Raw genomic sequence first — 12,128 nt, 5'->3', positions numbered from 1 at the left:
TGGCCACTGATTTGAGGGGGAGTGGTTATTTTACCCACTAACCAATGGTTTTGCTTCTAACCATGTTTTTAGTTAGTAACCAATAACATGGGAAAGGGTGTCACAGGAATTCTTCACCCGTGACAGACTAGGATGGACCTGGAGAGACTGCAATCCGTCGCTGAACACAGCTTCCTGGCCCAGTATCAGGTCCTTACATCACTTCCCCACACAAGCTCACAATCTGTAACTACCCACAATGCACTGCCTGCATGCTTGGGGCTCCTCCTACCTTGTCACACTTACTTTTTGATGCCAGGATTTCTACTGGTGGGTTATCAATGTTATCCTCGAGGTCCCCGTAATGCAGCACTTTGTGATTTGGCGACAACCGGCAGAACCACAGCTTATCTGAAACGAAAGAGATGAAAGGACGGAGCTGAGTGCTGCGTTAAGGTGGCTATCTGTACACTGTATACATGGACAGCCGATCGACCATCCAATTCGATAATTATTGAATTGGATGAAAAAAAAAAAAGGAGTACCGCCAAAAGCATACCTGATCGACAAGGCAACCAATTTCGGGCCAAAATTGGTCGCATGTATGGATTGGACATGCTAGATTGGGAGCCCGAGAGTAATGCATGCAATAATCGGGAACGATGAACGCAACGAAAGCCCCTAGCCGGTGTCCCCCCCCCCCCCCCCTTTAAAGAGAACCAGAGATGAAGCACCCTCTTGTATTTTACCTTATAAATCAGTGGGAACATTGGGGACAGTAAACACCTAATCTGCTCTTTGTTTCATTGTCATTGTTCTCTGTTTAATCTGACTGTTATCACCTCTGATAAGAATCCCCGACTGATCACTCAGTCTGGCTTTGCTATGGAAAGATTACAGCTGAGTCTGTCTTCTCTGGTGTCTTTTCAAGCCCAAGCCTGCCCCCTTGTGGCTCTGCTATAATGACTCAGCAATAATCATTCCTAGCAAAGCCAAATTGAATGCGCAGTCTGGGATTCTTATGACTGCTGATAACAGACACTTTTATTAGTGAGGATGAAACAGAGCGCATGGTAAGTGTTTTCTCTAATGTTCTTACTGATATAAATGGTAAAATACACAAGGGTGCTTCGTCTCTGGTTCTCTTTAACCTATGTACGTGTACCCTCCCCCTTCCCCCCCCCGCTGCATTGATACTTTAACTGTCCAAGTTTCTCTGATGTGTCTGGACTCCTCTTCTGGATTTGCGCCCCACATGGTTGCCGGTACATTGCACGCAGGGTGCGTGTGACGTCAAACACGCACGCATCCAGCATTTACTACGCTAGCAACCATGCAGGCACAAATGCGGAACATGTGTAGTCCAGAGGAGTCCCAAGACTTCCTACAGATACAGGAAATACACAGAGAGAGACCAGGAGCCCCTTATGGTGTAGTATATCAATGTCAGGTTCTGGATCAATACAAAGTGATGAGGTACTCACAAAGGAGGGTTGCAAGACCAGCAACCACAATATAAAAACCAGTGAGGAAATCCCGTCCCCACTCGGGCTCTTTGTCTTCAAATGTATGGGTCGCACGCCAGAAAAAACGATTGTTTGGTTACACAAAACAAACAATTGACAGCAACCTCTAGCTAGGGGGCTGTAAACAATATCACTGGGAGGGAGAAGGCGGCCCAAAAAATAACCATGGATGTAATAAATGTAAAATGGCTTACCTCTAAGAAGAAGGGGCAACGCCAATATAGGAGAGATATTTTAATACTCAGACACAAAAACGATAACGCGTTTCGCGGACCACAGTCCGCTTCCACAGATCAAGTAAGGCTGTGTCTGGGTCGCTAAGGTGCTGAGCTTGGAGCACCTAAAAGGGGCTAAAACCCTTTAGGCTCTCCAAGCTCTGCAGGATGGAGGGATGGAAGTAATTGAAGTGCCATCAACAGAGATTGTGTTGCAGGCGGGGGCGTTACGTTTTGTGGTGGAGAGGTGAGTTGTATATAATCTGAATCCAGCGTGGTTCCCCAGATCCGTCATGCATGCAGACATTTACCCTGCCTCCGCCTTGTGCTGATTTTCCTGAACTTGGTCCCCTCGCACAGGTAGTGCAGCCTCTGCTGTCTGATCAGACTCAGGAGCTCCGGCTGCAGCTGTTTCCTCAGCTCCCTAATAAGACAAAACACAAGGAACTCATTGCAGGGCCTGAGCACAGACACAATCATTTCACCTGTGTATTAATGAGAATTATTTCTTTCATATCCACATACAGACTGTCCCCTACTCACAAATGACTTGAGCTACAATGTTTCTTGCATACAAACTTGTCTCCATGTACAAAATACACTGTGTATTTATTCCTGAGTTCCTGAGCCAAAGCTGGTGTACACAACATCAGATACTCACCTAAAGAGAGGGAAGCCCCAGGATCCTATTGAGACTTCCCTCCCTGCTGTGCTGTCCCCAGATGCCATTCCGGCCCCCCGGAAGATTAGTGGGAATGTATTGTCACTAATCCTAACCGGGCCGCGCAATAGCCAACCGCGGAATAGCCGACCCAGCCCGCCCACACATACGCACTAAGCCAGAGCCACGGGTTCTATGCTACTGCGCATGCGCGCTCGTGTGATTAATGCGGAAGAAGAGCTGCGCGACCCCGATGTGAAAAGGGGGGACGCTCAGCAACGGGGGGCTGTACAGCAGCGAGGGAAGCTTCGATGGGATCCTGAGGCTTTCCTCTTTTAAAGTATCTATCTGGTTTTGAGCCCGAGCTTCGGCTTGCGATCACTTTAAACACTAACCCAGAGCTGCTGCATGTGCATGAGAACACTCCACTGCAAAATAGCATTCAAAATCTGTAGTCCCGAAACCGGATGGGCGCAAGAGCCGCCAGGGAAAAAAGGGCGTCGCCATAAACTCCCATTACAAAAGCCGCGATTTTCAGCAATAAAGGCAAGTGCCATGCAATGCCACAATTTACATAGCGGTAAGCCTCGGCACCTGCGAGTTTATCAGACACCTTAGGTACCACCAGGAGGATGGTTGAGGGTTAGGCATCAGTAGACGGAGGGTTCTGAGAGTAAGGTTAGGGTAAGTCATAGTAAAATATTGGTAAAGAATACTGATATCTTACTATCAGAATTAAGTAGTAGAATATTGGTAATTATGCCAACATTCTACTACCAGTAATCCCCTGCGCCTTTTTCCAGGCGCCTTTATTACATGAATGCCTTTTGGCTCTCGTACTACACGGAAGTGGTAAAATTGGCCAAGCTTTGGGCAATCAAAATTGCATGTGTGTATGAGGTTTAACCTCCTTGCCGGTTATCCCGAGCTCAGCTCGGGGTAACCTGCGTAGGAGGATTTCTCAGGCCCCGCTGGACCGATTTTCCCAAAAAATTTTCCCCTGCACGCAGCTAGCACTTTGCTAGCTGCGTGCAGTTTCCAATCGCCGCCGCTCGCTGACGATTCGCCGCTACCCGCCGCGCCGCCCCCTCCAGACCCCTTGCGCAGCCTGGCCAATCAGTGCCAGGCAGCGCTGAGGGGTGGATCGGGATTCCCTCTGACGTCCCGACGTCCATGACGCCGGTGACGTCATCCCGCCCGGTCGCCATGGCGACCGGGGATAGGGGGATGCCGCTTGTCAGCGGCTATCTTGTAGCGAGCCCTGGGCTCGCTACATGATTTTAAAAAAGAAAATTATAAAAAAAAGTGCTGCGCTTCCCCCTTGCCGCCAGAATTGTAACGGCAAGTGGGTTAAAGGACATCCGAGGTGAAAATAAACTGATGACAAAAACAATTGTATATATCCTCCTTCTCCTAAAAATGATTTTTTTTAGATATCCCACAATTTTGTTTTATATATAAATCTAGTTTTTACGTTTTTACTGTTTCATTGTCTCTGCTCAATGACCCCTTCATTGAAGAATGCTAGAGCTAAAATCTATGAATTATTGACCCTTTTTATCTCTTTCCTGCTCACAGAAGCCATTTACGGACAGGAAAATGTTTTATGGTTGTAATTCCTTATCAGTGAGGGTCACACTGTAGTCACTTCCTGTCTGAGTCAGGACTGAGTCAGCCACTTACATACCTGATATTTAACACTTTCAGGCAGAGAAAGAAAAAAAAGAACACAGCCTAGTTATGTGTGTGCTAGGCACTGTACATACACATGTCTATCTCATCATGTCACATGTCACCTCGGGTGTCCTTTACATCCTATAGTCTCCTGTGTGAAGGCTTTATTTTCATGACCTTTAGATTAATTTGGGGCCTCTGTGTGCAGTGTGACCTTCTGGTTCATGCCTAAAGCTGGCCACACACCATACAATAAAATGATCAGATTTTACAGTAATTCAATAAAAACGATCGTATCTCTCAAAAAAATCGAAAGCTTTTTTTTCATTCGACTGAAAAATCCGATCGGATTTCCTGTTTTTTTCCGATTTAAATCGATCCGAAATGCCAGATATTTCTCTTCAATTTCTACTAAAGATTGTATGGTGTGTGTTGGATTGTTAATTTATTAATATACATGCCCTGGCAGTTTTCTCTGAGCTTCCAATAATTTTTATCATAATTGAGGGAAAATTGAACATATGTGTGTGGTACATTAGTCATATTTTTTAAATGTTACAATCAGTCAGAAAAATTGATTGCAATTTTTAAATTGAACAGATATTGTATGGTGTGTGGCCACCTTAATAAATAACCTGAGAAAGGATCTGACCTTCCTCTCTTATGCCTGCCTAGCCTGCTGTATAGAGTTACGTTAGGTGAAGCTTGGCGTCTGCAGAGTGTCTGGCCTGTGTACAGCCGCCTCCAATGCCCCGGGCAGCCTGGCGGATCAACTCAGCTGAGAACACTGTTCTGCCCACTTACCTTGCCCGCCATGTGACGTCACAACCACGCCTCTCCATCAGCCCTCCTCCTCCCCCCGCATAGCAATACAACACCTTGCTAGGCTACAGGCTGGTGATGCATCTGTAAAGTCTCAGCTGTGCAATGCCACCTGAGGGATCAAGTCCTGGGTAAAGCCTGGTACTCACATTCAATTCTGATTGGCCGATTTTACCAATTCCATGTAGTATGAGGGTTTAGCTCCACAAACACAATCTGCTCATAGTATTCAATATCTGCTGACCCCCAAGCTACATGGAGGTGGTCAGATTGGCTAGTGATTGGCCAATCATAATTGCCAGTGTGTACTAAGCTTGATGGATGGATGCATACACACACAATTTTGATTGGCCAATCATTGGTCGATTTGACCACCTTCATGTAGTATGAGAGCTTACCTGCACCATCTGTTCATGGTATTCAAAATTTGAACCTAATACTACATGGAAGTGATAAAACTGGTCAATGATTGGCAAATCAAAATTGGATGTATGTACGCACCTTAAAGCCTGGCACACACTTTCACATATGATTGGCCAATCATTCACCAATGTTTCCACCTCTATGTTGTATGAGGTTCAACAGATATTGAATACTATGTGCAGATTGTGTAGATAAACCCTCGTAGTACAGGGAGGTGGTAAAATTGGTCAGTGATTGGCCAATTATAATTGAACGTGTGTGCCAGGCTTCAGACACCTACCTCAGTGCTGCACTGTGCTACATTTAGATATAAAAGAGATTAGCTGTAAGTTGGCTAAGGCGCGTGTTTCCTCACATCACCGGTGGAGAAAGAGCTTCATCTTGGATCAGCCTTTCCTCTTGACGTCTGCGCAGAATTTCACTGTAATTCAGGGCGGAAATCTTTGTCCGGAAAAAGTCCAGCGATGTGGGAGCGAGAGCAAGAGTCCGAGATATCTGTTCCTTCACCACATGCATCACCTGGGGGGCGAGACAAGGCGCGGCAATCTCAGCGCAAGGAAACCAGCACAGCAAGGTGATCATCAGAAGAAGGGGAGAACATCAAGACATCGGGGAGACACAGCAGGAACCTGGCACGGCAAACTCAGCATGGACAAGGGCTTTGGGGTAGAGGACGAACACCCCTCCCCCACAACCATGCATTGCAGTATAGCTCAGGGTGCAGTCCAGGCTCAGAATTCTGCTACACCAGCCTACATGGATGAAAAAAGGGTAACAAGGCTGGGGGGGGGGGGGGGGGGGGGGATGGGGTAGACCTCACACTGTACATTATCTTAATAACGTGTATAGGGAACATGGTATACTGTATTTTTTGGACTATAAATCTCGCTTTTTCTTCCCCAAAAGTGGGGAAAAAAGTCACTGCGTCCAAATGCAGGGAGTTCCTGACCTGTGATTGCCTGCCAATACAAACCTCCAACCCGCTGCAATGTCGGGGATTCCCTGTACTGTGTCCATACAGAGGAGGACACAGGGGGACACAAAGGGGCATAGAGGAGGACAGAGGAAGACACATGGTGGACACAGGGAGACACAAGAGGCAGAAGGGGGGATAATCCACAAGATGCCCCTTCACCATGGATGCAGCAGGTTTAGTATATTTTTTTCCCCTGGTTTTTGTCCTCTAAACTTGGGTGCATCTTATGGTCAGGAGCGTCTTATAGTCTGAAAAATACGGTATATTAAAGTGTACGGCAGCAAAATATAATTTTACTGAGTTTCCCCCCAAAAATGACTTGGAATTGTTTTAAATAGATTTTCTCAAAATCTACAAGTTCTTTTTGAAGAAATGTTTTTGACTTGTTCCCAAAGTATCACATTTCTAATTTTTGCGTAATTGCGATATCACGGAACATAATTACAGATACGTGTAAAATTAAGAGTCGGCAGGAAATTTCACCTTTCACATCGTAAATGCGAACTTTAATACGAAATTATGATTATGTAAAATGTACTGCTGTCTGCAGTAACCTCACCTTGTCAAAGTCCTCCTGAGTGGCTCTCATCTCCTTCCACGTCTTGTTCAGCACTTGGATGCAGACACAGAAGAGCTCATGCAGGAAATGCTCCTGTGCGTAGAAGAGGTTCAGGAACCCCTGGCCGGTCTCTGAGGCTGAAAGATCGTCAGAGCGTCAGTCTCTGACCACACCCCCGAGTGACACGCTGATTACTCTCACCTCTAAACCACACCCCTGAGTGACATGCTGATTATTCTCAGCTCTAAACCACCCCCCCCCCCCCCGTGCTGATTATTCTCAGCTCTAAACCACACCCCCCGAGTGACATGCTGATTATTCTCAGCTCTAAACCACACCCCCCGAGTGACATGCTGATTATTCTCAGCTCTAAACCACACCTCCGAGTGACATGCTGATTATTCTCAGCTCTAAACCACCCCCCCCCAAGTGACATGCTGATTATTCTCAGCTCTAAACCACCCCCCCCCCCCCCGAGTGACATGCTGATTATTCTCAGCTCTAAACCACACCCCCCCGAGTGACATGCTGATAATTCTCAGCTCTAAACCACACCCCCCGAGTGACATGCTGATAATTCTCAGCTCTAAACCACACCCCCCGAGTGAAATCAATCAAATGCAGGGTTAGTTTAAATTAATTATGTAGTCATGCTTAAAATGTTTCAGTTAAAAAAATAGTTTAAAAAAAAATAATGGACAATTAGGCCATAGGGAACCATTGCACAAGCGCTTTTAGGGTGATTTCTAAAATCGCCAGCGCCTAAAAAAAATCCACAAACGCTCATAGTGTGAACCAGCCCTCAATAATTTTATTTTTATGATTATCATCATTATTTTTTAATTCATCTGACATGTAACAGTCTCGGTAATAATCTGTAATATTTCTTTGAATTCTTTATATACTTACTATAGGTACTGTATATAGGTATGGGCAAGCTTGTAATGTATGGATGTTATACCGCTGGAATATTTGGCACAACTTGTTACGGACCTGAGGAAGCAGGGTCAACCTGCGAAACGCGTAGTCTTCCCTGTGTGCAATGAAAATCTTTTCCAGCAGCCGCTGTACAACTGCCTCATTCTTCTAGTGTGCTAAGCCGATCTGCTCCTCAGTGACCTACAGCTGCCTGCTCACTTCACCACTTCACTTCACTCCCAATCAGATGGCAATGATAGGCCATTACCAGAGAGGTGTGACTTTATATTTTATATACTTTATTATAATAATATGGCAGGACATTAGACTATGACTATGGTATGATTAGAGTGTGAGCTCCTCTGAGGACAGTCAGTGACATGACTATGTACACTGTAATGTGCTGCAGAAGATGTCAGTGCTATATAAATACATAATAATAATATGGTAGGACATTAGACTATGACTATGGTAGGATTAGAGTGTGAGCTCCTCTGAGGACAGTCAGTGACATGACTATGTACACTGTAATGTGCTGCAGAAGATGTCAGTGCTATATAAATACATAATAATATGGTAGGACATTACACTATGACTATGGTAGGGATTAGATTGTGAGCTCCTCTGAGGACAGTCAGTGACATGACTATGTACTCTGTAATGTGCTGCAGAAGATGTCAGTGCTATATAAATACATAATAATAATATGGTAGGACATTAGACTATGACTATGGTTGGATTAGACTGAGCTCCTCTGAGGACAGTCAGTGACATGACTATGTACTCTGTAATGTGCTGCAGGAGATGTCAGTGCTATATAAATACATAATAATAATATGGTAGGACAATAGACTATGACTATGGTATGATTAGATTGTGAGCTCCTCTGAGGACAGTCAGTGACATGACTATGTACTCTGTAATGTGCTGCAGAAGATGTCAGTGCTATATAAATACATAATAATAATATGGGAGGACATCAGACTATGACTATGGTAGGAGTAGATTGTGAGCTCCTCTGAGTACAGTCAGTGACATGACTATGTACTCTGTAATGTGCTGCAGAAGATGTCAGTGCTACATAAATACATAATAATAATATGGTAGGACATTAGACTATGACTATGGTAGGATTATATTGTGAGCTCCTCTGAGGACAGTCAGTGACATGACTATGTACTCTGTAATGTGCTGCAGAAGATGTCAGTGCTATATAAATACATAATAATAATATGGTAGTACATTAGACTAGGACTATGGTAGGATTATATTGTGAGCTTCTCTGAGGACTGTCAGTGACATGACTATGTACTCTGTAATGTGCTGCAGAAGATGTCAGTGCTATAGAAATACATAATAATAATATGGTAGGACATTAAACTATGACTATGGTTGGATTAGATTGTGAGCTCTTCTGAGGACAGTCAGTGACATGACTATGTACTCTGTAATGTGCTGCAGAAGATGTCAGTGCTATATAAATACATAATAATAATATGGTAGGACATTAGGCTATGACTATGGTAGGATTAGATTGTGAGCTCCTCTGAGGACAGTCAGTGACATGACTATGTACTCTGTAATGTGCTGCAGAAGGTGTCAGTGGGGAGTGGAGGAAGGGGTGTGCACAGACCAGGAGGATACAGGGCAGAGAGGGCAGTGACACAGGACGAGGTGACCGTTAGTCAGACAGGGGTACCTGTTTCTCCGACTCGCAGAATATCACACAGGATGAGGCTGAGGTGAATGCTGCTGCGAGCGAACGGACAGACATGTTTATCCTCCCGGCTGCTGTTCTCCAACACAAACTGTACCAACACCAAAAGATGATAACGTCAGATGCTGCCACAAGGGGCCACATTACTGCCTGCCCATCCTACACGTCGTGCACTCACCCGGCTGTAGGCACTCGGCCAGCGTGTTGAGAAGTAAACCATGTTATCCAGAGCCAGAAGTCCCGGCGGTGTGAGACACAAGTCCTGCCACGGGCTGCCATTGTTCTGCACAAGATTAAAGAGGCACTCTAATGACATATAGCAGAATGCAGTAAAGAGGCCCTGTAGTGACATATAGCAGAATGCAGTAAAGAGGCCCTGTAGTGACATATAGTAGAACGCAGTAAAGAGGCCCTGTAGTGACATATAGCAGAATGCAGTACAAAGGCCCTGTAGTGACATATAGCAGAATGCAGTAAAGAGGCCCTGTAGTGACATATAGCAGAATGCAGTAAAGAGGCCCTGTAGTGACATATAGTAGAATGCAGTAAAGAGGCCCTGTAGTGACATATAGCAGAATGCAGTACAAAGGCCCTGTAGTGACATATAGCAGAATGCAGTAAAGAGGCCCTGTAGTGACATATAGCAGAATGCAGTAAAGAGGCCCTGTAGTGACATATAGTAGAATGCAGTACAGAGGCCCTGTAGTGACATATAGCAGAATGCAGTAAAGAGGCCCTGTAGTGACATATAGCAGAATGCAGTAAAGAGGCCCTGTAGTGACATATAGCAGAATGCAGTAAAGAGGCCCTGTAGTGACATATAGCAGAAAGCAGTAAAGAGGCCCTGTAGTGACATATAGAAGAATGCAGTAAGGAGGCCCTGTAGTGACATAAAGCAGAATGCAGTAAAGAGGCCCTGTAGTGACATAGCAGAATGCAGTAAAGAGGCCCTGTAGTGACATATAGCAGAATGCAGTAAAGAGGCCCTGTAGTGACATATAGCAGAATGCAGTAAAGAGGCTCTGTAGTGACATATATAGCAGAATGCAGTAAAGAGGCCCTGTAGTGACATATAGCAGAATACAGTAATGAGGCCCTGTAGTGACATATAGCAGAATGCAGTAAAGAGGCCCTGTAGTGACATATAGTAGAATGCAGTAAAGAGGCCCTGTAGTGACATATAGTAGAATGCAGTAAAGAGGCCCTGTAGTGACATATAGCAGAATGCAGTAAAGAGGCCCTGTAGTGACATATAGCAGAATGCAGTAAAGAAGCCCTGTAGTGACATATAGCAGAATGCAGTAAAGAGGCCCTGTAGTGACATATAGTAGAATGCAGTAAAGAGGCCCTGTAGTGACATATAGCAGAATGCAGTAAAGAGGCCCTGTAGTGACATATAGCAGAATGCAGTAAAGAGGCCCTGTAGTGACATATAGCAGAATGCAGTAAAGAGGCCCTGTAGTGACATATAGCAGAATGCAGTAAAGAGGCCCTGTAGTGACATATAGAAGAATGCAGTAAGGAGGCCCTGTAGTGACATAAAGCAGAATGCAGTAAAGAGGCCCTGTAGTGACATAGCAGAATGCAGTAAAGAGGCCCTGTAGTGACATATAGCAGAATGCAGTAAAGAGGCCCTGTAGTGACATATAGCAGAATGCAGTAAAGAGGCTCTGTAGTGACATATATAGCAGAATGCAGTAAAGAGGCCCTGTAGTGACATATAGCAGAATACAGTAATGAGGCCCTGTAGTGACATATAGCAGAATGCAGTAAAGAGGCCCTGTAGTGACATATAGTAGAATGCAGTAAAGAGGCCCTGTAGTGACATATATAGCAGAATGCAGTAAAGAGGCCCTGTAGTGACATATAGCAGAATGCAGTAATGAGGCCTTGTAGTGACATATAGTAGAATGCAGTAAAGCGGCCCTGTAGTGACATATAACAGAATGCAGTAAAGAGGCCCTGTAGTGACATATAGTAGAATGCAGTAAAGAGGCCCTGTAGTGACATATAGTAGAATGCAGTAAAGAGGCCCTGTAGTGACATATAGCAGAATGCAGTAATGAGGCCCTGTAGTGACATATAACAGAATGCAGTAAAGAGGCCCTGTAGTGACATATAGTAGAATGCAGTAAAGAGGCCCTGTAGTGACATATAGCAGAATGCAGTAATGAGGCCCTGTAGTGACATATAACAGAATGCAGTAAAGAGGCCCTGTAGTGACATATAGTAGAATGCAGTAATGAGGCCCTGTAGTGACATATAACAGAATGCAGTAAAGAGGCCCTGTAGTGACATATAGTAGAATGCAGTAAAGAGGCCCTGTAGTGACATATAGTAGAATGCAGTAAAGAGGCCCTGTAGTGACATATAGCAGAATGCAGTAATGAGGCCCTGTAGTGGCATATAGCGCAGCTGCATAATACACTGCCCTGTAGACCTGAGGAAACGGGCAGGTCCTGCGAAACGCGTAATCTTTCCCTGCATCCAATTAAATTATCTGTAAAGTGGTTTGAAATTTGGCATTTCTTCTTTGCTCTAAAAGATTTACAACATAAAATCTACTAACACTAAAAAATGTGTAGCAGAACAGCATTCCAACTGTTAAACACAACACTTTGTTCTTCAGAGGAAAGCTCCTTGCTTTGCTCAGGCAGC

General features: G+C 44.8%; 1 protein-coding gene across 3 annotated transcripts in view; it reads right to left on the bottom strand.

The window, feature by feature from the left end:
• The window catches only part of ELMO3 (engulfment and cell motility 3), a 63,028-nt gene that overhangs the window by 9,021 nt on the left and 41,879 nt on the right, over nucleotides 1-12,128 (bottom strand). For all 3 annotated transcript variants that reach the window (XM_068261278.1, XM_068261277.1, XM_068261279.1), the window contains 6 exons: nucleotides 9,649-9,753; nucleotides 9,453-9,561; nucleotides 6,836-6,972; nucleotides 5,656-5,819; nucleotides 2,032-2,144; nucleotides 286-390 (listed from right to left, as the gene is read on the bottom strand). In XM_068261278.1, the coding sequence (XP_068117379.1) occupies nucleotides 286-390; nucleotides 2,032-2,144; nucleotides 5,656-5,819; nucleotides 6,836-6,972; nucleotides 9,453-9,561; nucleotides 9,649-9,753 (733 nt within the window). The remainder of the gene's footprint in view (nucleotides 1-285; nucleotides 391-2,031; nucleotides 2,145-5,655; nucleotides 5,820-6,835; nucleotides 6,973-9,452; nucleotides 9,562-9,648; nucleotides 9,754-12,128) is intronic.

The sequence above is a fragment of the Hyperolius riggenbachi genome, chromosome 11, assembly GCF_040937935.1.
Source record: "Hyperolius riggenbachi isolate aHypRig1 chromosome 11, aHypRig1.pri, whole genome shotgun sequence".
Taxonomy (NCBI): domain Eukaryota; kingdom Metazoa; phylum Chordata; class Amphibia; order Anura; family Hyperoliidae; genus Hyperolius; species Hyperolius riggenbachi.
Note: the sequence above shows the minus strand (reverse complement) of the source record. Positions and strands in the feature narration are given on the sequence as shown.